The 25,248-nt window shown below is 46.8% G+C and overlaps 2 protein-coding genes across 2 annotated transcripts; both read left to right on the top strand.

The window, feature by feature from the left end:
• The first annotated feature begins 14,725 nt into the window (after nucleotides 1–14,725).
• On the top strand, nucleotides 14,726–18,496 carry LOC100193212 (uncharacterized). The gene is made up of 3 exons (NM_001138365.1): nucleotides 14,726–14,947; nucleotides 17,335–17,445; nucleotides 17,539–18,496. Exon 3 carries the CDS (start codon nucleotides 18,161–18,163, stop codon nucleotides 18,467–18,469), a length of 309 nt encoding a protein of 102 aa, NP_001131837.1. The 5' UTR covers nucleotides 14,726–14,947; nucleotides 17,335–17,445; nucleotides 17,539–18,160; the 3' UTR covers nucleotides 18,470–18,496.
• Nucleotides 18,497–23,642: 5,146 nt separating this feature from the next.
• LOC100280582 (uncharacterized) lies at nucleotides 23,643–24,706 on the top strand. Its single transcript, NM_001153501.2, has one exon. It carries the CDS (start codon nucleotides 23,745–23,747, stop codon nucleotides 24,444–24,446), a length of 702 nt encoding a protein of 233 aa, NP_001146973.1. The 5' UTR covers nucleotides 23,643–23,744; the 3' UTR covers nucleotides 24,447–24,706.
• Nucleotides 24,707–25,248: the final 542 nt, after the last annotated feature.

Genomic DNA, 25,248 nt, shown 5'->3' with positions numbered 1-25,248 from the left:
CGCGGCGCCGGACCGCGCGCAGGAGTGTGCGCGTAGGGGAGAGGAGGGCGGGGACGCGTGTAGGGAAGAGGGGAAAGGGGAGGAAGAGGAAGAGAGAGAGAGAGAGAGAGGGGAGGGGAGCTCACCTTGGGGATCCAAAATCCGGCGGTAACCGTCACCGGATCACCAAGGGCACGAGGTGGGAGAGAGGTGGGAGAAAGGGAGAGGGAGAGGAGGTTGCTACGCGGGAAAAATCAAATGAGAGAGATAGAGAGGGGGGCGCGCGCATGGGGGAGGAGGTGGGGTGCCAGGGGCGCGCGGGCCAGGGCCGAGCTGGGCCAGGCCGGGTTGGGTCGCGTCGCGGGCCGAAAACCCACAACACGCACGACCAGTGAATCCAAAAGCGAAACGAAATCCGAAACGAGGCGAGACTGACGCGCGATCAAACACAATCATCAGACAAAAGAAATATGCTTCGACATGATGCAACACCCATGACAACTTAGGTTTTTGTTTACACGCAATACAGACACCAGTCGCTATACTGCTTTGAAATTGGGAAGGAGCGAAACGGGAAGAGAAAAGAGAGTAATGCCTGAATTTGGTGAATATTAAAGAAGAAAAAATTCTACCCCCAAATTCAGGGCGTTACAGTTCTCTCTTTCTGACCATCTGTCTGCAGGTGATAATCTGAACTGAACTTCAAGTGTGTGCCCAAAGCTTCATGTAGTTGTTGCCAAAAATGAGAAGTGAAGTAGGTGCCTCTGTCTGATACTATCTTCTTTGAAACGCCATGCAAGCATACAATCCGAGACATATATAGTTCTGCCAACACCACACTGTTATAGGTGGTCTTGACTCGTATGAAATGGGCCGCCTTTGTTAAACGGTCCACTACTACCTAGATGGAGTCATAACCAGCATGAGTGCGAGGCAGACCAACTATAAAGTTCACCCCGATCTCATCCCATTTCCATTGAGAAATCTGCAACGACTGCAACAAACCTATGGGTCTCTGATGTTCTGCCTTGATCCTCTGACAACAGTCGCATCTGGCAACGTACTCTGTTATCTCCCTTTTCATACCGCACCATCAGAATCTTTTCTCCAGGTCTTGGTACATCTTCTCGCTACCAGGGTGTATAGAATATGCTATCTCATGAGCCTCCTTGAGAATCTGTTCCTGGATCGATTTTATATCGGGAACACACAGTCTATCCTTGAACCACACCACTCCTTCCACGTCTTCGCGGAAATCTAGGCCTTTCCCTTCTATGATTAGCTACCGGATCTCGTTGATCTTCTCATCGTCTTTCTGAACCTTCCTGATATCTTGCTCTAGAGTGGGTTCCAGCTTGACTGTCACTCCTTGAGTGTTATTCAGAAATCCGAGACTCAGCATGTTGAATTCCTTTGCTAGCTCGTACGACATCGGGTCAGCGACCAACATATTGACTTGACTCTTTCTGCTCAAAGTATCTACAACCATATTTGCTTTGCCTAGGTGATAATGTATCTCCAGCTCATAATCCTTGATCAACTCTAGCCATCTTCGCTGCCTCATGTTCAATTCTGACTGAGTGAATATGTACTTGAGACTCTTGTGATTTGTATAGATATCACACTTCTGCCCATACAAATAATGCCTCTAGCTCTTCAGTGCATGAACCACTGTTTCTAACTCCATATCATGAGTAGGGTAATTCTTCTCATGAATCTTCAACGGCGGGATGAGTATGCCACTACTTTCCCTTCCTGCATCAATACACATCCCAGTTTGGTGTACGAAGCATCACAATATACTGAGAATGGCTTGTGAACATCTGGTAGAATCAATATTGGCATTGTTGTCAACTTCTTCTTCAATGTCTCAAAGGACTCTTAGCACGCTGGGGTCCACTTGAACTCAACCTTCTTTGCCAGCAAGGCAGCCATTGGCCTGGCAATCTTGGAGAAACCCTCGATGAAACGTAGTAACCAGCCATTCCAATGAAACTCTTGATTCCTCGGACATCTTTCGGTGCTTTCCAGTCTAGAATCGTTGTTACTTTCTTTGGATCCACAACTAGTGCATCTCGGTTTATAATATGACCCAAGAACAGGACTTCTTTGATCCAGAACTCGCACTTGCTAAGCTTGGCATACAACTGACAATCTCGTAGCCTCTGTAGTACTTTCCTCAAATGCTCCTCGTGCTCTTGCTCATTCTGGGAATATACAAGGATATCATCAATGAACATCACTACGAACTTGTCGAGGTAGTCCATGAACACACTGTTCATCAAGTACATGAAGTAAGCTGGCGCATTCGTCAAACCGAATGACATGACTGTGAACTCATATAGTCCATACTCGGTGATAAATGTTGTCTTCGGTATATCCGAAGGCCGGATCCTGGGTTTATCGTATCCTGACCTCAGATCTATCTTCAAGAACACACTGACTCCTCTCAACTGATCGAATAGGTCTTCAATTCAGGGTAGGGGGTACTTGTTCTTGACAGTGACTTCATTCAAGGATCTATAATCAATGCACATCCTTTTTGTACCATCCTTCTTCTCCACAAATAACACTAGGGTTGCCCAGGGTGAGGTACTTGGCCTGATGTAGCCTTTCTCTAACAATGCATCAATCTGCTTCTTGAGTTCCACAAATTCTGGTCCAGACACTCGATAGGCTCTCTTGGAAATAGGGGTGGTGCCTGGGATAAGCTCTATGGCAAACTCAACTTTCCTCTTGGGTGGCATGCCTGGTAACTCCTCGGGAAACACATCGGGGAATTCTGACACAATTCTAATATCCTCAATCAGGTTGGTCTCCTTGTCATCTACCAACAAATAGTGACAGGCTCCTTCTTCTAGTTCAGGCAAGTACAGTTCAGTTACTACTTCCTTTCCGGATGGGGACACCAACTTGACTGTCCTCTTATCACAACTGATGGTGGCTTTATTTCTATGTAGCCAATTCATCCCTAGGATGACATCTAACCCTTGAGTACCCATTACTGCTAGGTTAGCGGGGAAGTCTATCCCCCTTATTTCAATCCTTAGATTCAGACACATCCAATCGGACTGAACTTTTCTCCCAACTGAATTAACTCTTAAAGGTGGAATCATTGGTTCTATGAGGATGTTATGTGCTTCTACCCATCATGTAGAAATGAAAGAATGTGTGGCACCAGTATCAAATAATACTTCCGTTGGATGGGATTCGACTGGAAACATACCTACCGCCACATCCTGAGCATCCTAGATTGGTTCGACCTCCAGGTGGTTCACCTTTCGACGGTTGTAGGCCTGACCACGGTTGTTGCCTCCTTTTTGCAATGCATTCTGCCTGGCAGGGGCATTGGGAGCTGGCTGCTGAGCTGCTTTCTTTGGGCAATGGTTCGCCCAATGGCCTTGTTCCCCACAATGGAAACATGCACGGTCTCTACCTTGCGCTGGAGCTACTTGGTTGTTCTAGTTGGTTGTTGGAGCTGTTGAGCTTCCTGTAATATCTTATGCTGAAAGCAAATGGTTAAATACGTTTCTGAGGACCTTCGGAAGGAGAAGGCCCCCAACAAATAGCATAGTGCTAACCATGATAACCCAAAAGGTAAACAAGGATAAGTAAATACAGACTAGTCAATCCTTAGGTTTCAATAATGTAACGCGGGACAATGAAATTTTAAAGTATGTAGGACATAATGGGTCAGAGAACACTTGCCTTCACCAGGTTGCTGCTCAGGAAGATCTTCGGCAACACACTCAGGAACCACAGGCTGCTTGTTGTCTAAATAAAGCGATCATACATTCAATACATTTGGTAAGAGACAAATGAACAGCACACCAAACATTTGCAATTAGGTATACAGTAGTTTGACAATACATTATAACACAAAAGATAAACCTACATGCTAGGGATTAGTACACTTGAAGATTAGTGATTCCCTAAACATTATGGATTACATAGTTTAGTTCTACTAATTTTAGTGAGACACAAAATTATAACATGGATAACTTCATACATGACATAATATTAATCTCACAAAATTAAATACCTAAGTGTCATTAGGGTTTTCCTATTTATTTTCTTATTTCATAAATTAATTATTACGTACACTAACCTATAGCTTAGACATGAAATTAAAGTACATAGACTGTGGATGAACATAATTTATTTGAACAGAGAATATTCCTATGAACATTTTGCAATTTGAACCACTAAATTTGGAGTTCATATGAAAAAGATATGACATAAACAAGTTTTGAAGTTTGAAATATAAAACTACGTCCAATTCTGTCATTATTTATAAGGCCAGGGGTCTATCTATAAGAGTTCAGGGGCCTGCACGCAAAACCTAAGGACGGCGGGTTGATTCTCGGAAAACCGAGCGGTTCTTTAGCAATTTTACCACGCGAAGGGGTATCGCGCCTACTCAGTCGTTAGATCTTAAATCAACGGCTGAGATCAGATCCCACGGATGAGCGCGCGCGCGGATGCGCAGCGAGCGCTGACAGGTGGGCTCGGGGTGTCAGCGACCCAAGGTAGGGCTAACAGGCCGTGCCCAGCGACAGAGCGCAGGTGAGGGGAGCGGGTCTGAGCGACTGGATCTGCATCGGACGGTCGAGATTAGATTAGTTCTGATTAGATCTAGACCGCCAGATCTCGGATGGACGTCCGAAATCCAACGGTCGGCGACTGGTCTTGGGTGCGGTGGCGCCGCTCCACCACACGGCGAGGTCTCGTCAGAGACGAGGGGGGCAGCCACGGCGGGGTTCTAGGGGCTTGGGCAAAGAATCGAGTGTGTTCAGGGCGACATGGCAAACTCGACCGTGGGCACAACACCGGCGTGGCCCAACTGCGGCGCAAACCTACTCCGGCGAGCAATTGTGCGAAGACCAGGGCGATAAACAGAGAAATAGGGGCGCATGGAGGTTGCTCACCTCGAGAGGAAACACTAGAGCATCGGGGCAACGGCAGGGACGTAGGGACGCCTCGGGTCGACGGTGGTGGAGCTCTAACTGCACGGGGAGAACTTTGGTGAGCGCGGACCGGGCGAACCAGAGGGGTTGGGGGCGAACCGAGGGGTGTCCCGGGCTGCTTACGATGAGGCGGAACTCACCGAGGCAACGGGCGCAGCGAGGGCTCGACGACGACCGTAGAATGGGCGCGAGACCACGGCGAGCGGCGATGGAACTACCTGGGCGCGCAGAGCGAGAGAGGGGGCGAGAGTGTTCGGCTGGGGGCGCAACTGAGCGAGGGGAGTGTGTGAGTGGGCATGGGCTCTAAAAGGAGGTCAGGTGCATGCGGAGGTGGCCGGGAAATGTGCGACGTGGACGCGTCCATGGCGGGGTGCGCGTGCGGAAGGTTAGGGACGAGGGGAGTGACTGACAGATGGGGTCCGCGGATCAGTGAGGGTGCACAACAAACGGGCGGTCAACTGCTGACAGGGAGGTCCCACAGAGCAGCGAGCAAGAGTGGCCATGAGCGCAAACGAATCGGTGCCGACAGGGCGGCCCCACCGGGCAGCGAGCGAGGGAGAGAGAGGGAACGAAGAGAGCGCGGGCGTGGGTTGGCGCCGACAGGCGGGGTCCGCCTGTCAGGGACGGCGGGGTCTGCCTGTCAGGGACAGCGGGCGCGCGCCAGATGGGATGGTTGGCCCGAATTGGCTTTTTCTTTTTCTCTAGAATTTCTAATGGCTTTTCTATTTTATTTTCCCTAGGGTTTTCAATTCAAATTCAAACCAAGTTTAAAATTCAAACTAATTCAAACATGTGCAACAATTCAAAGAATATTTTAAGCTCAGCATGATGCAACATTTCATGACTCATTGTTTTCACAAAATAAATAATTTATCCATCTCCTAATTAACTTAATTCTAGCTAAAAGAAAGAGAGAGAGACTAGAGAGAGAGAGAGACAAGAGTAACACCTGAATTTGGTAGATAATTAGTAACACCTAATTCTTGATCTTTCTTCTTCTTGAGCCAGTTCCTCATCTTGAGTTGGTGGAGATGCTTGTATGGAAGATGATGGTTGATCTTGTGCTTGTGAAGGCTCTTCGGGTTCTTGTGGACACACATCTCTAATGGACATGTTCCTTAGCGCGATGCACGAAGCCTCTTCATCATCTAATTCATCAAGATCAACTTGCTCTATTTGAGAGCCATTAGTCTCATCAAACACATTGTCACAAAAAACTTCAACTAATCCAGTGGACTTGTTGAAGACTCTATCTGCCCTTATGTTTGAGTCATAACCAAGTAAAAAGCCTTCTACTGCTTTAGGAGCAAATTTTGAATTTATATGTCTCTTAACAAGAATAAAGCACTTGCTCCCAAAAACTCTAAAATAAGAAACATTCGGCTTTTTACCGGTGAGGAGTTCATATGATGTTTTCTTTAGGATTCGGTGAAGGTAGAGCAGGTTGATGGAGTAGCAAGCGATGTTAATCGCCTCCGCCCAAAACCGATCTGTTGTCTTGTATTCATCAAGCATGGTCCTTGCCATATCCAAAAGATCCATGTGGAGTAGCTCGAGTGGCCTTTTGGTCGTCATGATGTTCTTGTGTGGATGATGAACTCCAACCTGCTTCCCTTCTTGACATGCACTACAAATCTTGTCTTTCTCAAAATGAACATTGGTTAGTCCTAAAATGTGTTCCCCCTTTATAAGCTTGTGAAGATTCTTCATCCCAACATGAGCAAGTCGGCGATGCCAGAGCCAGCCCATGTTAGTCTTAGCAATTAGGCAAATGTCTAGTTCAACATTGTTATCAGTGAAATCAACTAAGTATAGCTGACCATCTAACATTCCCTTAAAAGCTAATGAATCATCATTTCTTCTAAAGATGGTAACATCAACATCAGTAAATAAACAGTTGTAGCCCATTTTGCAAAATTGATAAATAGAAAGCAAGTTGTAACCTAGAGATTCTACAAGAAAAACATTAGAAATGGAATGGTCAGGTGATATAGCGATTTTACCCAATCCTTTGACCAAACCTTGATTTCCATCCCCGAATGTGATTGTTCTTTGAGGATCATCATTTTCTCATATGAGGAGAACATTCTTTTCTCCCCTGTCATGTGGTTTGTGCACCCGTTGTCGATTATCCAACTTGTTCCACCGGATGCATAAACCTACAACACAAATTTAGGCCTTGTCCTTAGGTACCCAAATGGTCTTGGGTCCTTTCACATTAGAAACAAGTACCTTGGGTACCCAAACACAAGTCTTTGGACTCTTGTGCTTGCCCCCAACATATTTGGCAACTACTTTGCCGGATTTGTTAGTAAGAACAAAGGATGCATCAACGGTCTTAAATGAAATGCTATGTTCATTTGATGCATCAACAATCTTTTTCTTAGGCATTTTAATATGGGTTGTATGCCTAGAGCTAGAAGCCTCATTACTGTAAATATAAGCATGATGAGCAACATGATGATATTTCTTAGCATGAATTCTTCTAATCTTATGCTCAGGATAGTTTTTAGGATATAAAATGTAACCTTCTCTATCTTAAACCATAGGAGCCTTGCCCTTAACAAAGTTAGAAATCTTGTTTTTATGGGCATTAAGTTTGATGTTGCTTTGGCTCCCAGGTTGGAAGCTAACCCCATCCTTAATGCAGGGTGACTCCCATTATAAAGCATATTACAAGCAAATTTAATTTTTTTCATTTTCAAGTTCATGCTTGGCAATTTTGGCATTCAACTTAGCTATGTGATCATTTTATTCTTTAATAATGCCAAGGTGATCATTTATAGCATTAATATCAATATCTCTACATCTAGTGCAAATAGTAACATGCTCAATGGTAGATGTAGGTATTTTGCAAGCATTCAATTCTTCAATCTTAGTAATTAAACTAACATTTTCAGTTTTAAGACAAGAAATTGAATCATTGCATATATTTAGCTCTTTGGTCAAGTTTTTGCATTTTTCAACTTCAAGAGCAAAAGCATCCTTTAGCTTAACAGTTTTTTGCTTTCCTTAACGAGAAAGCATTCTTGGCATTCCAAGATGTCATACTTCTTGTTAATGGTTTTTATTAATTCATTAATATTCTCCTTTTGTTCCATGGTGAGATTTGCAAAGAGAGAAGACAAATCATCATTCTTTAAACTAGAGCTACCCTCATCGTCGGAAGTAGTATATTTAGGGGTATCTCTAGAGTATACCTTTTTCTTTTTGCTATCCTTGGCCATGAGACATTTGTGGCCGACGTTGGGGAAGAGAAGACCTTTGTTGATGGCGATGTTGGCGGCGTCCTCGTCGGTGGAGGAGTCAATGGAGCTCTCATCGGAGTTCCATTCCCGTCCTATGTGCGCCTCGCCACCCTCTTTCTTGTTGTGTATTTCTTCTTCTTCATCTTCTTCTTCCCCTTCTTGTCGTTGTCCCTGTCACTATCACTTGTATATGGACATTTAGCAATATAGTGATCGGACTTACCGCATCGGTAGCAAACCCTCTTGGAGCAAGATTTGTAGTCCTTCCCCTTCCTTTGCTTGAGGATTTACTGGAAGCTCTTAATGATAAGAGCCATTTCGTCGTTGCCAAGCTTGGAGGCATCAATTGGGAGCCTATTTGTTGGTGTAGGCTCTTCCTTCTTTTCTTCAGTTGCTTTGAATTCAACGGGTTGCACCTCGGGTGTGGAGGTGATACCTTGCTCCAAGTTGAAAATGTGTTTGGAGTCTTTGACCATAAGTTCAAAGCTCACAAACTTGCCAATCACTTCCTCGGGAGACATTTGCTTATACCTAGGATTCTCACGAATTAATTGTACTTGAGTGGGATTACGAAAACAAGAGATCTTAGAATAACCTTGACCATTTCTTGGTCATCCCACTTGGTGCTCCCGAGGTTGCGGACTTGGTTCACCATCGTCTTGAGTCGGTTGTACATGGCTTGTGGCTCTTCTCCTTTGTTGAGGATGAACTGACCGAATTCTCCCTCGATCGTTTCGTGCTTGGTGATCTTGGTCACTTCGTCCCCTTCATGCGTCGTCTTGAGGACGTCCCAAATTTCTTTGGCACTCTTCAACCTTTGCACCTTGTTGTACTCCTCTCTACACAAGGAAGCTAGGAGTATGGAGGTGGCTTGAGAGTTAAAGTGCCTCACTTGGGCGGCCTCATCGGAGTCGTAATCCTCATCGCCCTCTTGAGGTGCCTACGCTCCAAATTCAACAATATACCAAATATTGTAGTGGAGTGAGGTTAGATGGTGCCTCATTTTATCGCTCCACATACAATAATCTTTCACCATCAAAGTATGGTGGTTTGCCTAAGGGAACAGAAAGTAAAGGAACACGTTTGGAAATGCGAGGATAGTGAAGAGGGATCTTATTATACTTCTTACGCTCTTGGCGCTTTGAAGATGTTGACTCGGCGCCGGAGGTTGGAGGCATGGAAGAATCGGTCTCGTAGTAGACCACCTTCTTCATCTTCTTTTTCTTCTTATCGCCCTTCTTGTGTGACTTCATGGAGCCGGCAGATTCATCTTTTTCCTCCTTGTGCTTGTGGCCGACCTCCTTTGACGGAGTCTTTTCTTCATTCTTATTTCTCAAAGATCTGGTGATCATCTCCCTTTTGGTGTGTTCTCCTGACATCACTTCGAGTTGTTAGACTCTAATGAAGTACCGGGCTCTGATACCAATTAAAAGTCACCTATAGGGGGGTGAATAGGCGAAACTTGTAAATTATAAACTTTGAACACGAACTTCACCTGAGGTTAGGATTAGAAACAAATAATAATGAATACAGAGTGCGGAATAGAGTACTTCTTGCTATGAGTTGCTCAATCAGTGCAGATACTTTGGGAGCTAACTCAAAGGATTATGAGCAAGAGAAATTTTAGAGAGAGGGGATAGGGAGAATCAAACAACGATTTGTTTCCTGAGGTTCGGTTCCAATGAACCTACTCTTCGTTGAGGAGGCCACGAAGGCCGGGTCTTTTTCAACCCTTTCCCTCTCTCAATCGATCACCTAGACTGATTGAGTGCTTCTTCTTAATCTCAAGGATCACAAAGACCCCGCAAGGATCACCACACACTTAGGTGTCTCTTGCTTGCTTTACAAGTCACTTAGAAAGTTTAGAAGAAGATAAAGAAATCACGATAAAAAACACCAAGCAACAAGAGCAACAAATGAAACACGAATCACTCTCTCTCAAGTCACTAATCACTTGTCTTAATTGTGGCGCTTGAGGAGATTAGAAGCTTTGAGTGTGTCTTGAAATGAATTCCTTGCTCTTGTATTGAATTTGGATGTATTGAATGCTTGGGTAAGCTGAATGGAGGTGGTTGGGGTTGTATTTATAGCCCCACCATAATTATAGCCGTCGGACAGGGCGCACCGGACACGACACTATTCATTATCCGGTGCCTGCCACGTCAGCCGACCGTTAGATCTGCCTGGCCCTGTGGTGCACCGGACAGTCCGATGCGACCTGGCCGTCGCTGACCTGGTGGCAGTCGACCGTTGGCGAAGCCGACCGTTGGCCGCGGGTTCACCGGACAGTCCGATGAAGTTTAGTCGCGGAGCGCTGAGTTTTACTGAGAGCGACCTGTTCGTCGGGTGCGCCAGCCTGGGCACCGGACACTGTCCAGTGCACATCGGACAGTCCGGTGCACCGTAGGCTGGTGTAAGTCTGTTTCGTCCCATATTTATAGAAATGGCCCAAGAGTCTATTTTACTTATCGATATATATGAACTTTATACATCTAAGAAAAGATCAACTAGCCAAACTAGTTAGTCCATAAGTTTTGTGATGGTTGTCAAACACCAAAATCGATTATAGAAAATGATTGAGGACATTTTCCTTTCATTTTCTGAGTGCATTTTTTGGAGGAATAATCTGGGTATCCCTGATTATCGCACCCGACAATATCAATTAGAGGAAGTGGTTGACTAGCATCCTCTTCAATGGTGACGAGCTGTAACGGGTTGACAAAGAAGATGTAATGGAGCCACATCGAGATGTCGACGACGGAGATTTTGTTCTGCCAGAGAAGATGTGAGTGCCCATGAGCGTGATAAAATAAGCATATGCATGATAAGAGGAGAGACAACATAGACGATGCGATGAGATAGAATGTATAGACAGAGAAGAGTTAGTTAAAAAAGTAACAATTTTTAGAACGTCACAAGAACTGTGAGTCATTTAAGAAGAGGACCCCAAGTTTAAGGTTGGATAGTCCAGAGTATAATGCTTAGGACCACCAACCAAACCACTAATATCACCCACTTGTCTACTACAGACTTTAAATCACAACCTAAAATCCAACATGCAAATGATGATTAAGGAGGCACTGAAGAGCCGTGGCTCCTGCTGCACACCAAATAGAACATTCATAGGTCACAACCTGTTGGACAGCTTGAACTCAGGGTCTTTTCCCATCAAACACACAAACATTTCCATGTTTCCAAATCTCCCATGTGACCAACATAATGAGAGAGTTGATGTCCTTTCCCAACTATTTAGAGATCATCTTAGTGATTTTGCACTCCACCACATGATGAATATGTCATTAACTTGTGGAGCAAGATTTTGTAGCCCCAACTTAGTGAACAAAAGGAACCAAACTCTCTAGGGAAGATGCAGGTGGTCAGGCAGTGTTGGATGGTCTAATCACAAAGCGGACAAGAGCCAAGATGAGATAGTCCTCTTTTTGCAAGTCTGTTAGCCATAACTGTCAGCCAGCCAGATGAAGAGAGTACATTTCAATGGAGCCCATGTCTTCCATATGCGTTTCTACATATTTTCTAGAATAAATCCCATGCTTGGATAGACGCCGAGAATGCTGGTTTGGTATGTCTTGCTGCAGATGCAAAATATCCAAAAGGTTTTAGAGCTGTAGATATTCCACTAATAACTGTTAGAGCCCCTACTATATCAGAAAGCCACTTCCGATTTTGTAGGCCTTAGGACACAGTTTTTCTGCCGTTTAGCCCCTTTAGGAACCAAATGAACTAGATTAGGTGCCCATTCTACAACAGTTTTGCCTTGTATCCATCGGTCTGTCTAAAATTTGGTTGATTTCCCATTACCCATCTGAACGACAGAAGCAACATTGAATAAAGCTTACCCATCTGATTGGGAGATCACTCCAAGGTCTTGATGTTGCTGTCTTTTGCAGCCATAACTATCGCGCACATAGAGCCCAACTGAACAGCTCCAGATTGACGATGCCAAGGCCACCCAATTGAATTAACATATGGTTTCGCATTCTAATATAGAAGTGATATCTTAAATGCTGAAAGTTGCTTTTAGAGTTAGCAGACTGTCTACATAATAGTCAAGATGAGCAATGACGCTGGAGACATATACAGTGTGAAGGCCGGGGCCGGCCTACACGGAGGATCTGTATGCGTTTCTTCTTCCCATCCATCGCCCTCCCAAGTTCCAACGTGCGCGCGCTCTCTATCGTGGCGACGCCTGGGCGACCGTCGCTGCCGCCTACGCCCAGGTCTTCTTCGACCTCTTTCTTCTTCTCTTTCTGCTGTGCGAAACCGTGCACCCAAACCCTAACTTATTATATGTATTCGGATCTGGCCTGATTAAGTGTATATGCATGTATATTGCTACTAACTTCGGTTGCTTTGCGATTATAAGGTGTGCATGTGTATTAATGTATACCAATGTCCTTTACTGAGTCCACCCCTGATTAGCTAATGACTATGATTTTGGTATTGCGGCGTGTCTAGGGCCTGCCGTGGCATGCATGCTGACATGAGTTGGGTAGCTGATCCATTTATTGTTACACTCTCTCGATCTATGGTTTAGGTTAAAGTTTTGCACCTGATCAATCGAGATGTCTGCACCTGACGTTGCCGGAAGTTGGAAGTTGCATGGTTATCTAGAGAATATGCTTGATAGTAGCCTGTGAGCAATGTGTTGCGATGAAGCAATATGCCATGTTTGAGGCTTGTAGTTATCAGTTTCCAGTTATTATCTGGACCATGCCAGATTTGTCGCCACATCGATTATCTTGTTGGTCTATGTGAAGTGACGACTGATGCCATACATGCGTGACATACGATTGATTCTTTTAAAACCATACTTTTTTCCTTGTGGGTCACTGGGTCTTAATGATTCCTTGTTTAAGTATTGTCAACAATGAACTGACTTTTCTTGATTAGATCAACAACTATTTTGCATGAAAAACTATGTAGTACGTACTTTGTTGAAGAAGCATTTTCTTTTTGACTAGCAAGTTCTTATCATATAGGTCAGAAGTGCCATCCGTTACTATCCTGTTAATCAAATAATGCTGATGTAGGTGTGTGAGGGAAGGTGTTGTTTGTGTCGTGTTCTCCTCTTAGTTACAGAGGTGCAGCAGATTAGCACACCAAGTTTCTGAGTTGCAGTCCCTTCGTAAAAGTTTATTTGTTTATATGTTTGATTAGCTCACGCTATTGTGGTTTACAAATATGAGGTTAAAATGGAAAAAATAAATAACCTATCATGCACCTACACCAGGAAAGAAAATAAATAACCTATCATGCACCTACACCAGGCTTCAGTAATTTGTAATTTTGTATTGTAACTAATACTGTTTTGATGAACCAAATTTGACATGTCATTAGACCCTGTTACTATTATTACTGAAGCCTTTATCATCATTCCATCCTTTTATCTTTAATCCTTTTGTTGGATGATTGGTCTCACAGACATGAACTAATAATCTGCATTGCTTTACTATTGAGGCTTTTATATTTATGCGTGGTTATTAAGGCGGTAAGGTGAGGCGTGGCGACCCATCCCCTTCCAGAGGCCTAGGAGAATTAGGCGCATGGTGAGGTGACACCATACACATACTCTCAACTACATTAAAGCAGGACAAACTGTCAAACATACATTGATGCAACCTTTTTGCTTCCAATTTTAGAGCCCATGCACAAGCAGCCACCACCCACTAGCTAGAGCAGTTTGTACCCTATCCAATTATCCAAGCACAAGCAGGATACCACATCAAGAAGTATATCAAGTCTAGGATCCAAGCAAGCATAAGCAATATAGTTCAGACTTCTGAACAGAGGAAGGAAAGGAGAGGAATTGTAGAGGAAGGTATTGAGATGAAAAGCAAAGGAGGGGAGAAGAAGAGGTACTTGTGAGCTGAAGTGGAGGATCTTGGGATGTTGGCAGGGAATTGAGCAGAGGAAGGAGATGTTGAGTCCACGTAGAAGCGGAAGAAGTCAATAATCGACGAGGTAGAGGTCAGAGGCATTAGTTGAAATATGTGAAACCCTAATCCTAATTCAGGGTTAGGAGTATATTATATAGGTGAGTTAGGTAGGCCAAGCCCATTACAATAGGGATAATTAGGAAAATACAGGGTAACCCTAACCATATACAATAGTCTAACGGTCTCTCTAACAATTTTCCCTATCCATCTCCCCTTATATATACTTTCTACTATATTTTTATAACTCCCCTTAAAAGATTCTCCCCCTATGTCTTCTGCTATATTTTTATAACTCGCATTAAAAGATTCTCCCCCTATGTCTGGTATGTCTCCAATAATTCACAGTATCTGTATTCCCCTATACCAACTACCTCAAACAAAAGAAAATTAAAAAATGAAAAAAAATACAGCCGACGTCTTCACTAGCACCTTCTCGTACAGCGAAGTAGCGAACAATGCTTACCGGGAGGACTTGGTCACCGGAAACATATGTGCATTTTCTTCCTCTTCCTCACCTCAAGTTCGGGCAATATTTACGGGCTGCGTTGGAGCCGTTCGGGAGACACTGTGCCCCCTACGTTCGGTCCGGGGAGATCCGGAGATATAAGGAGCACCGTTGGAGAGAGCCTAACAGCGTTGATTGGTGGGTGGAGGTTAGACACCAGAGGCTGATGGAGCAGAGGTCGTAGGCACAAATAGGTGGAGGCCATGGAGGCGCAGTAGGAGCCGTGAATTGGTGGAGCGGAAGGGGCTGGAGTGACTTGATGAGGCAGCAGGACTTGCCGCTGGATTCCAGGTGCCGCCAATGCCATCTTCTCTTCTCTCCTCTCTCTCCCTCCCCTTCTTCTCTTCCCTTCTCTCCTCTTTCCCTCCCCTTCTCTCAATTGACGAGCTGCAGGGATGCTGCGTGTTCTTGCAAGAGGTATAGGACTATAGGCGTGAGATTTCCCATCCACACGCTTAGCTCCCCTTCCTGTGCACGGCTCCTTATTTTCCTCTGCACGCATAGCTCTGTGAACTTTTCCCTACATGCGCTCTGCCTTTTTGCTCATGTAGCATCGATGTCATGCCTTGGCAACGACTTTCCTCGTGAGGCGATGCCATACACAGGATATTTGGAATTTTAGTGGCGTGCTTGTTTGGAGTTCATATTATTAGCTCATGCTCATCTAAACGAGGACATATCCTGTGCAATCACTCATTTGGTGCAAGCGTGCAACCAAACCATCCAGAGCATCCAATCTAGATCCAACGGTTTCATATGAAAGAGGTTAAAAGTAAAATAGGTACTATGTTTCAGGTGGAATGGGTTAAATGTAAAATAACAGTCATCATTAGATCTAGATTAGATGCACCAAATCGTTTGATTGCACGCTTGCACCAATATAAGTGATTGCATAAGATATTTCTCCCATCTAAACCACCACAATGGAGTGGAGCGTAAGAGTATGTTTGGTAGAGCTCCCCGTGGTATAGGTTATCTGTGGAAATTGATTCTTTGTGTTAGAATACAAGTGAATTGCCCATCTTTCTCCATCATCATAATTTTTGGGGTTGAACTGGTTGGTGCATGCAACTTAATATGGTATCAAAGTCAGAGTTCTTGAGTTCGAATCATGATTAGCGCAGTTAAATAAAACAATTGTTGTTCGCTATTCTACATCCGAGGCCTAAGATAGTCTTGACATGAGGGGGTGTTAGAATACAATTGAATTGCCCACCCCTCTGCATCAGCTTAAGTTTTAGGGTTGAACTGATTGTATCATATAATTTAATACTCTGATTGAACATGTTTATCTATGATTCTCTATGATAAACTCTATGCATACAGTAACGACACGTGGAGTGAATTAGGAGAAGCTATTTTTTCAGCTTCATCACTTCACATAATCAACATAGAATCATTTTTCAGTAAAAAAAAATGTTTGATAGAGCTCTTTGCTCTGGGAGCTTTGACAGACATGCTCTAAATAATCTTTCTAATTCACATTATTAGCTCTTGCTCATCTAAATCACTACAATGGAGTGCTTGTATGGAGTTTCCAATGTCAATAAGTTTTGCCCTCTTGTTTTTCGTTTGCAATGAGTAGTTGGGTAATCTCCTTAGGTCTTGAGTTAAATTCCCCATGGGAGCGAATTTTAGGTTGGGGATAAAAAATCCACTTGTCTGTCACACGTCAAAGCACAGGTGTAAGGTTAGTCCCCGGTCATAGTTGTTCTCATATAGGCTATGGTGCCGCTGTGTATGGGTGGTGCAGGGTTCAGGGTTTTTTCTCGATCTGCGCTAGAAGATCTTCTTAATATATAATATCTGGGGCTATCTTACCCTCCCGCAGGTCGATTTTTTTTTATCCTTTAATATCACATGGTGAAAAAACTAAATCCACTATTCTGTTCAGTTCAAAATGTTGCAAAATGGCTATACAATATGGAATAGAACTGTACTGGGAATGGATGTGTGTTTATGATAACTAAGAAGCATATAAAATAGAATCTTGTGCTATGATTTCATGGGCAAGAAAAAGCATACATATTGGGCTTTTAAGGAAACAATAGCTTAATTCACACTTCCTGAAAGTTCCACATCTTCTTTGTCAGAGTAGATTTTGCATGTGTCCTATGGGCCCCACTATACCCTTTAATTTTCTTAATGGTTTCCTATTTAGTTTTGAATGATTAGAATTCCTTGTTCTGGGGCCATTTAATGAACTTTGTTTTTTTCTGCTCCAAAAAGGAAATAACGCCAGTGATATTACAGATCAGCCATTAGAACATGCCTTTTTCACATTTCGGTTACTTCCCTAGCAACGCTGATTGTGCCATGGCATTCATAAGTCAACAGCTTGTGTCATAATTTTGAATATATGTGAAAATTTCTACTTATAAGAGCCGTGAAGCTCTGCAGGATCCCAGCATTTCCCCACGTTAGCAAAAAGAACTTTCACCATCAGATACTAGATTTATGGTGCCTCCCATTCCACACTATCACCCTACTGTCTATGTAGTGTGGTTCATGTGGCAACAAAACGCTTTGGGTGTTCGCTGACGAACCGTGCATCCCTATGTCATATATGGAGAAAACAACAATTGAACAAACTTAATTTCTGGATTGGAGTATCATCTTTTGCATGTTATCAATTCATCGTTTCCTGAACTGATTAATTTTTTTATTAATGTATTCAGGAAGCAGTTCATACGAACATAGTATGTTTATGACTGCTTGGGGGAAGTAGTCAGCGAAGTTCCAGACATCGGTGCATCTGATGTTATTGCTGATGATAAGCTTGGCAAAGGGTATATATCTATCCTGTAGTTGATAAGGTTCTTACTTCTTACATGTCCAAATCATCTTCTACAAAGTGTTAATAAATGTCGAAATGTCATCAGGAAAGCTGAAGAATGGAAGTGAGGAGGAATTAAAGAGGAAGATAATAAACTTAAGTCACTATTATCCATAACTCCGTGTGGATGTTGCATATTTCACAATTCTCATGCATCTTTCATAATAATTTGGCAAAATATCCAATTTCACCCCAAAGTTTCACTACTGAACTTTCAGATCGTCCGTTTCAATCCCATAAGGCCATAACCTTCTCTTCTTCTGACTCAAAACTGTCTTGGCCCTCATATGGCATGCTACGTTGTCACCCCTGGACATCCATTGCTGTTTCATCACACATGAAATGTCTCTTCTGCCCTCGTTCTGCTCAGTTTCAAAGGGAATGGCTACAATAATATCTCAATCCAATCAACTATGAGCATCAGTTTTTACTTTTTACCTTGACGTTTTTGTTTCTTCCTTTATCTTTACTTTCTCCTCCAATGCTCTTGTTTTCCTTAGTTAATTCTACTCTCACTTGTCACATAATCTATCCATAGGCAACCTTTTATAGCTGCCAAGGGAGTGGATTAATCGCCGGTTGGAGATTGCATCATACATTCCTTATAATGGCTAGTTTGGAAACTTTATCCCCTAGGGATCCTAGACTTTTCCTGGGATAGTTAATCCATGGACCATGGGTATGCTATTTTACTTAGCCACTTAGTTCTCCACCGGGGGCTTTCCATCCTGTTACACCTGAAGTATCTGAAGAAGACACCTGAAGTATCTGACGAAAGGGAATGGCGAAGGTCTTCTCTGAAGCTTTGTGTCGGGTGCATAACAGTGAATGTAATAAGGAAGAATGTATTCAGTATTCATATCCTGGTAGTGTATGTACATAGTACCGGTAGTGGTGTACGTATACATACAGTTGGTCGTATAACCGACCTAACAGGAGTCCATATATGCTGTAATGTCTGGAGAAGAAAATTATGAAATAAACAAAAACACAAATTACATGTCTGTCGAGTTGGTGTTCCATCTCCCAGCAGACGCTCATGTCTCGGTCTCTCGCCGGGGCCAAGGGCCTTAACACTAGTGCTGGGAATTGGGCCGTGCCGGGCCGGCCCGGCCCAAGCCCATCGTGCTTCGTGCCAAACGGGTTCGGGCCAAGAAAGCCCAAACAATTTTTGGGCCGTGCCGTGCCAGCCCGAAGTGTAAAAACAGTGGCCCAGCCCGGCCCTAAACCACGTCGTGCCTTCGTTGGGCCGTGCCGGCCCAAGCCCGGTCCGTATATTTGACCACATAAAATCAAAATATTATAGCCATATAAAGTTCATATCTTACTAAATTAAAGATATTAAACAATTATAGCATCATTTAACCACATAAACTCTAAATATAACAACAATATAAACTCAATATCTTACTAAATTAAAGAGATTAAACAGTTTGGGCTTAATTGGGCCGTGCCGGCCCAAGCCCGGCCCATCTATGCGTGCCGTGCTGGGGGCCCGACGGGTCGGAATTTGAGGCCCGGCCCAGGCCCGCCTTCGGGCCGTGCTAGCCCGGCCCATATTATTTCGTGCCGGGCCGTGCTTTGGGCTCTTATTTTCGGGCCGTGCTCGTGCTGGCCCGAAAAGCCCGACCCAGATTCCCAGCACTACTTAACACATCCCTAGGTTTGCCTCCCCTCCCCTTGTTTCCAAATTTTAGTATTGGAGCAAAACAAGGGTAAAAGGAACTTCTCTTCCATAATGACTAGTGAGGAGTTATACCTGTAGATAGGGGTGGAAACGAGCCGAGGCTCGGCTCGCTGTGGCTCGCTCGTGCAACGAGCCGGGCTCTGCTCGGCTCGCCCATCTGGCGAGCTCGAGAAATCGGCTCGGCTCGCGAGACGGCTCGCCGAGCCAACGAGCCTATCAATAAACATAAATATGCTCTCGAAATTATAATATAAAATCTTAAAAATATTTTAAATAACATATTTTAAATTAGTAAATAGATATATCACTAATATATTATAGAAAATAGATTATTTTTATAGTAATCTCAAATAACATAAATTAATTGTCTACTCGATACTAATATTATATGTTAATTAAGATTTTATGTAACAAATTGTTGTTGGGACGAGCCAGCTCGCGAGCTGCACCGAGCCGAACTGGCTCACTCTTTTCACGAGCCACAAAAACAGGCTCGGCTCGGGCTCGTTCTGTGCGTCGAGCCGGGCCGAGCTGTTGCGAGCCCGAGCCAGCTCGTCGAGCTCGAGCTTTTTTTCCAGCCCTACCTGTAGAGATTGGCTGGGGCTAAGGGCCTAGCACCAGAAGTGGTTTCACTCTAGGTTGCGGCGTGGTCGTGTTGATTTCTTGTCAGGCGTGTGTGTTTGTAGCTCATTAGACTGGTGGTTAAGTGCTCGTTTGTAAGGGTTCTTACCATTTTTTCTTCTTAATATAATACATAGCTCTCCCCCACGTTCGAGAAAAAAAAATGACTCCACAAAGGATGACCAGCGCTAAGTCGATGACTAGGCATGCCATGTTGTACCAAGGATAGATTGGAGCCAAAAAAAAGAAGGAAAACTAAATGACTAGATTGGTCATTTTGAAAGTTCCATGGATGGACAAAGTGGTCTATTTTGTCTAATAATAATTTAAAGTATCTGTCAGAACTTAATTTCCCTCTGATATGCATCTTCCACAATTCACTCCATATTATCAAATATGATAACCCCATTTTCTATCGAGCCTTAGACTTTTGAGCAATTCATGCTGAATAAGTTTGTTGCATGCAGGAAGCAGAAACCATATAAGCAATGAAGAGGCCGTGCGAGGGGTTGTGTGAGAGGCTGCCGCAGTGGACTGTGGAACTTGGCGGAGGTTGTCACAACTCATGAACATTTCGTCGAGAACCAATCTAGCAAGCTAGCCGGCCTAGAAGTGGAGATAGCTGATGAGGTCTCCGGTGCAACTGAAGCAAAAGAGGTTACTACACCAATGAGCAGTGCCAGGGCTTTTCCCTAAGAAACATTGACATGAATGTAGATCCAACTGATGAAGAGGATGAGATTACAGTGCCACCCCCAAGCCCCAGTCATCAGGTCCAGCAACTAAGTTAGCTGCAGCCAGTTTAGGACTAACTGCTCCAGCGACTAGTTCCATTGCAGGCATTGCAGGACTATCTGTCCCACTTTCTGGGTGCTTGGGAACTGCCTGACATGAACGATATGGAGATGTGCCATGTCCAGTTTGCTTTGTCAAAAAAAAAATATTGGAGAGGATGGGGATTTTGACAATCAAGACTTGTTCCACCTCTATAGCTTCAGAGGGGATAAGTAGGATAGCTCCAGTTTGTTTTGTCAGCCTTGCGGCTGAACTGTGGAAAGCTGAGCACCGTGGTGTTCGATGTTCTTAGCAGGTTCTCCTTATGGGTTAGCCAATTTCAACTGTGTCTTGAAGCCTGAATGTACCTTTCATTTCAATTGCTCTCACATGTGGTGCTCATGGCCTTCCGAGGCTGGGCCGTGTTCTGTTCTGAACTCGTGATGTGATACCAGTGGATTCCCGCTGGTGATCCAGCGAATCACACGATGACACGACCGAGTCAGTAGCTGGCGTCCGCAGTTCAGACGCCCGCCCGCCCGCCGGCCTGCCGCGTGCGCAGGCAGGCACGACCCGCGTACGCGTTCGAGATGTTAACGACCCCGGCCGGCGGCGACCTGGTGCCAGACACGGTGGCGACGACCCACTAACCTCGCGAGTCGCGCACGAGAGAGAGACAGAGACGCCCACTGACTCCGCCCACCTGTACTACCATACCACCATCCAGCAGCAGATAGGCGGGCGCCGCGCCGGCACGCACGTTTACGGGGCCCCGTCGCTGATTGCTTTGACGGGGTCGGGCGGGCGGCACGTACGCCGCAGGCGCAGGCCGTCGCTGTCCCTCTCTTTCTCCACTCCAGAGGTCCCCCACGCCACACTGACCCCCGTCCCCTTTATTTTCTTTTTTTTTTCCACGGCGCGGGCGGCAGCGCACGAATGATTCCGCGGCCGGATCCGTTGCGTGATCCGCCAACCATGCCACTGCTTCGCCTGGGCCCGCACGGTCCTCCGCGCCGCTGGTTGGTCGCGATTTCTTTAGGCGCAAGTGTGTGTGTGTCGGCCGGGCGGATTAGCGTCTGTTAAATCCAGATCCGGCCGGCGCGCGGTTCCGTGGCGTGGGGCAGCCCGCCGGCCGAAAATCCTCACGAAACTTGGACGCTGCCGGCTTTGCTTGTGGCTCTGCCCGTCTCTAAATTCTGTACGGAGACTGTTAAGACAAACAATCATTGCATATAAAAAAAAGGTAGCGGTAGCGGTAGTAAACGCTGTGTCTTCCATTCCCAACGGGTCTACGGTAAAAATAAATACGTACTTAGTCCGTTTTGAATGTGTGTCTAGTACTGAAGTCCAAACATATAAATTCAGTAGTATAACCAGGGTTTATCTCTTTTTGAGGAAACATCGTAAGAACGGCCATCTTTTTTTTTTTTTTTTGCCCCTAAGGACATTCGAATGCATGGAACACGCGGTCGAGGAAGGAGGCGGTGTGGGAGAGAGAAGAAAAAAGTTCTCTACGAGGCTTGATCCGGTTGCTCTCATGCTGAGCATAGCATTCCCCACTAAAAGAGAAGGCGCTTTTGGCTGCCAGTGCCACCACCCCCGCCCAGAAGCTTCCGTTCAGATTGATTGATGAACACAGAAAGTTGGGAAAGGCTGCCGTGGCGTGGCGACGACGAGCAACCGTCCGATCTGCACACCTCACCCACCACACGCACACGGGCTGGCCGGCCCGAGGTGTCCAGATCAACGAGCACCGCTTCCCACCTCACAAATGGACAAGGACAGTGTGCGGTGCGGCGCCCGTGCCCTGGTAGTAGTAGTACTCGGCGTCGATCGGGATGGAACGGAAAGGAAAAAGGCCCAGTGGTCCTCCTCGCCCGGCGTGTGTGGTGTGGTGGCGCGGAGCGGAGCGGAGCCGGGGGCGGCGAGGGCGCGTCGCCACCCGTCATGCCCACGGGACGCAACGCACGTCGCGACCGGCGCGTGGCTGTCGGTCCACGCGCGCGCGCACCTCCACCGCTTTCAATGCGGGAGCGCGGGCGGAGGAAACGGTTGGTGGTGGCGACGCGATCCAGGCGCGGCAGTCGGCAGGCGGCCAAGCGACCGCGGAGCCCGGCCGATGCCGACACTTGGCCCGGGCCCCACGATGGCCTCGCCTCGAACGGGCCGCTGCCGTCTAACGTGCCGTCGTCACGGCGGGCTGTCCCACTCCACTCGGCGTTGCGTTTTACTTTATTATTATTATTAACGTCCAGCCCGGCGCCGCGCCACTTTACGTGGTAACCAGTAGTACCTGTACCACTACGGACGGGCTAAGCGGTGCGGCGGGCGGCTTTATCGGCTTGCGCACAGCTGCCTGAGCCGACCCCATTGGACGTCACGCCCGCCCCGCGCCGACGATGCGCGGAAAGAGAGAGGGAGGTGGCGTGCACTGCAGTCGGTCCAGTCAGTCCCTCGCCCTCGGCGGATGGTCCACGTGCCTGTGCGCGCACGCGGGCGGCGAGGATGGTTGGTTGCCTGGCTGGCTGCGAGTGCCGCGCAGACAGCGGCTCGGGACGCACGGATCGTGATGCGTCCTTGCGCCGGGGGGGCCCCACGCCGTCCGTGACTGACGTGCTCCCGTAACGTGCCGCCCCACTGCACCCGCGGCGGCTATGATGCCTTTTGTTTACGGAATACTATGGGATCATGTCTTTTTACACACCGGCACCTTGCTCAAACCCTTTTTTTTTACTTATTCATTATTCCATCTGGCTCTTCTGGACTCTATTTTATCAAAGCAGTTTTGTGAATCGAAGCCCTCCTTGTCCGAGCAATTTTCCGCTCCACCGGGGTCACGTCACGGCGGAAACAAAAACAAAAGGCAGTCTTGTAAAGACGAGGGGCGGGGCGGCTGCCTGCGCGGACACCGGACAGTCAAAGCGCTCGTCCCTGACTGGTGACTGCGCCGAGTTTTATTCCTTGTTGCCGCTCCACCACCCGCTCTCGCCATTGCCACCCTTTTTAACCCCCCCTTCCTCTCCTCCACCACCGCTATAAGTCCCTCCTCCGCTCTCCTCTCCCACCTCAAATCCCAGACGCCACGCCACCCAACACATACAAACACACGCACGCGCGCGCGCGCGCCTCCCGCTGTTCCGCAAAACAAAGGAAACGAAGGAGAGGAGGCCATGGCGCCGAGAACGTCAGAGAAAACCATGGCACCGGCGGCGGCCGCTGCCACGGGGCTCGCGCTCAGCGTCGGCGGCGGCGGCGGGGCCGGCGGCCCGCACTACAGAGGCGTGAGGAAGCGGCCGTGGGGCCGGTACGCGGCGGAGATCCGCGACCCGGCGAAGAAGAGCCGGGTGTGGCTCGGCACCTACGACACGGCCGAGGACGCCGCGCGGGCCTACGACGCCGCCGCGCGCGAGTACCGCGGCGCCAAGGCCAAGACCAACTTCCCTTACCCCTCGTGCGTGCCCCTCTCCGCAGCCGGTTGCCGGAGCAGCAACAGCAGCACCGTCGAGTCCTTCAGCAGCGACGCGCAGGCGCCCATGCAGGCCATGCCGCTCCCGCCGTCGCTCGAGCTGGACCTGTTCCACCGCGCGGCGGCCGCGGCCACGGGCACGGGCGCTGCCGCCGTACGCTTCCCTTTCGGCAGCATCCCCGTTACGCACCCGTACTACTTCTTCGGGCAGGCCGCAGCCGCAGCCGCGGAAGCAGGGTGCCGTGTGCTCAAGCTGGCGCCGGCGGTCACCGTGGCGCAGAGCGACTCCGACTGTTCGTCGGTAGTGGATCTGTCGCCGTCGCCACCGGCCGCTGTGTCGGCGAGGAAGCCCGCCGCGTTCGATCTCGACCTGAACTGCTCACCGCCGACGGAGGCGGAAGCCTAGTCGTCGAAGCTTTTAATGACTGTCTGTCTTCTTAGTTCTTTCTTCTCCTTTTTCTCGAGGAAAATTCGGTACTACTAAGCTGAGAGACGCTCTCCTCCGACAGACGACGTCGACGACGGGCATTTTTGTAAATAGTTTTTGCGCCGGGACCTTTTTAGTTTATGATGAAAGCTGTATTGTCACCGAAGACAGGTCCTGCCGGCGTTGTTATGGACCGGATTACTATATTATATTATGCACTACTAGTATTTTGATAGCCATGAGAAACGGCCGGCCGAGAAAACCCACAACGAAAAACTCTACTTATTTATCGTTCTCAGAAACTGAAGCGAGATTTTCTTAAAATGAACGGCGAGCATCGTAGTTTCATTTAAGGCTTGCTTGCAATCCATGCAACGTCGCCTTTATTGGTCGGTTAAAGACGCATCAAAGCGAGTCGACCGGTCGTCTCGTCCGGCGTAGACACTCACCGTGTCCGTTTCAGAACGACGAGAGCACCGCAGATCCAGCCGCTAAAACAATGTGCAGTGCACCGCTCAAGTTCTGAAAACTTGTGGGTAGTTGGCACGACCAGTGGCGCAGGAGACGGAGGCGGCATCGCTGTCGGTTTCACCTCCCACGCCACGCTACAGCCGCTGCGCCGACGGAGAGAATATAATTTTGCGTGCTACGTGCCTTCTCGAGTCGTTTTCCCGGCCAGGCTGTTTGTTAATTACGTGGAGAAGGATCAGACATGTGCTTTGCTGGTGCTGGCGTCGCCGCTGATCCAAGGTGACGCATGCGGATAACGAGCGAGTAAACA

Source organism: Zea mays, chromosome 8, assembly GCF_902167145.1.
Source record: "Zea mays cultivar B73 chromosome 8, Zm-B73-REFERENCE-NAM-5.0, whole genome shotgun sequence".
Lineage (NCBI taxonomy): Eukaryota > Viridiplantae > Streptophyta > Magnoliopsida > Poales > Poaceae > Zea > Zea mays.
This window is presented reverse-complemented; position numbering and strand designations above follow the sequence as displayed.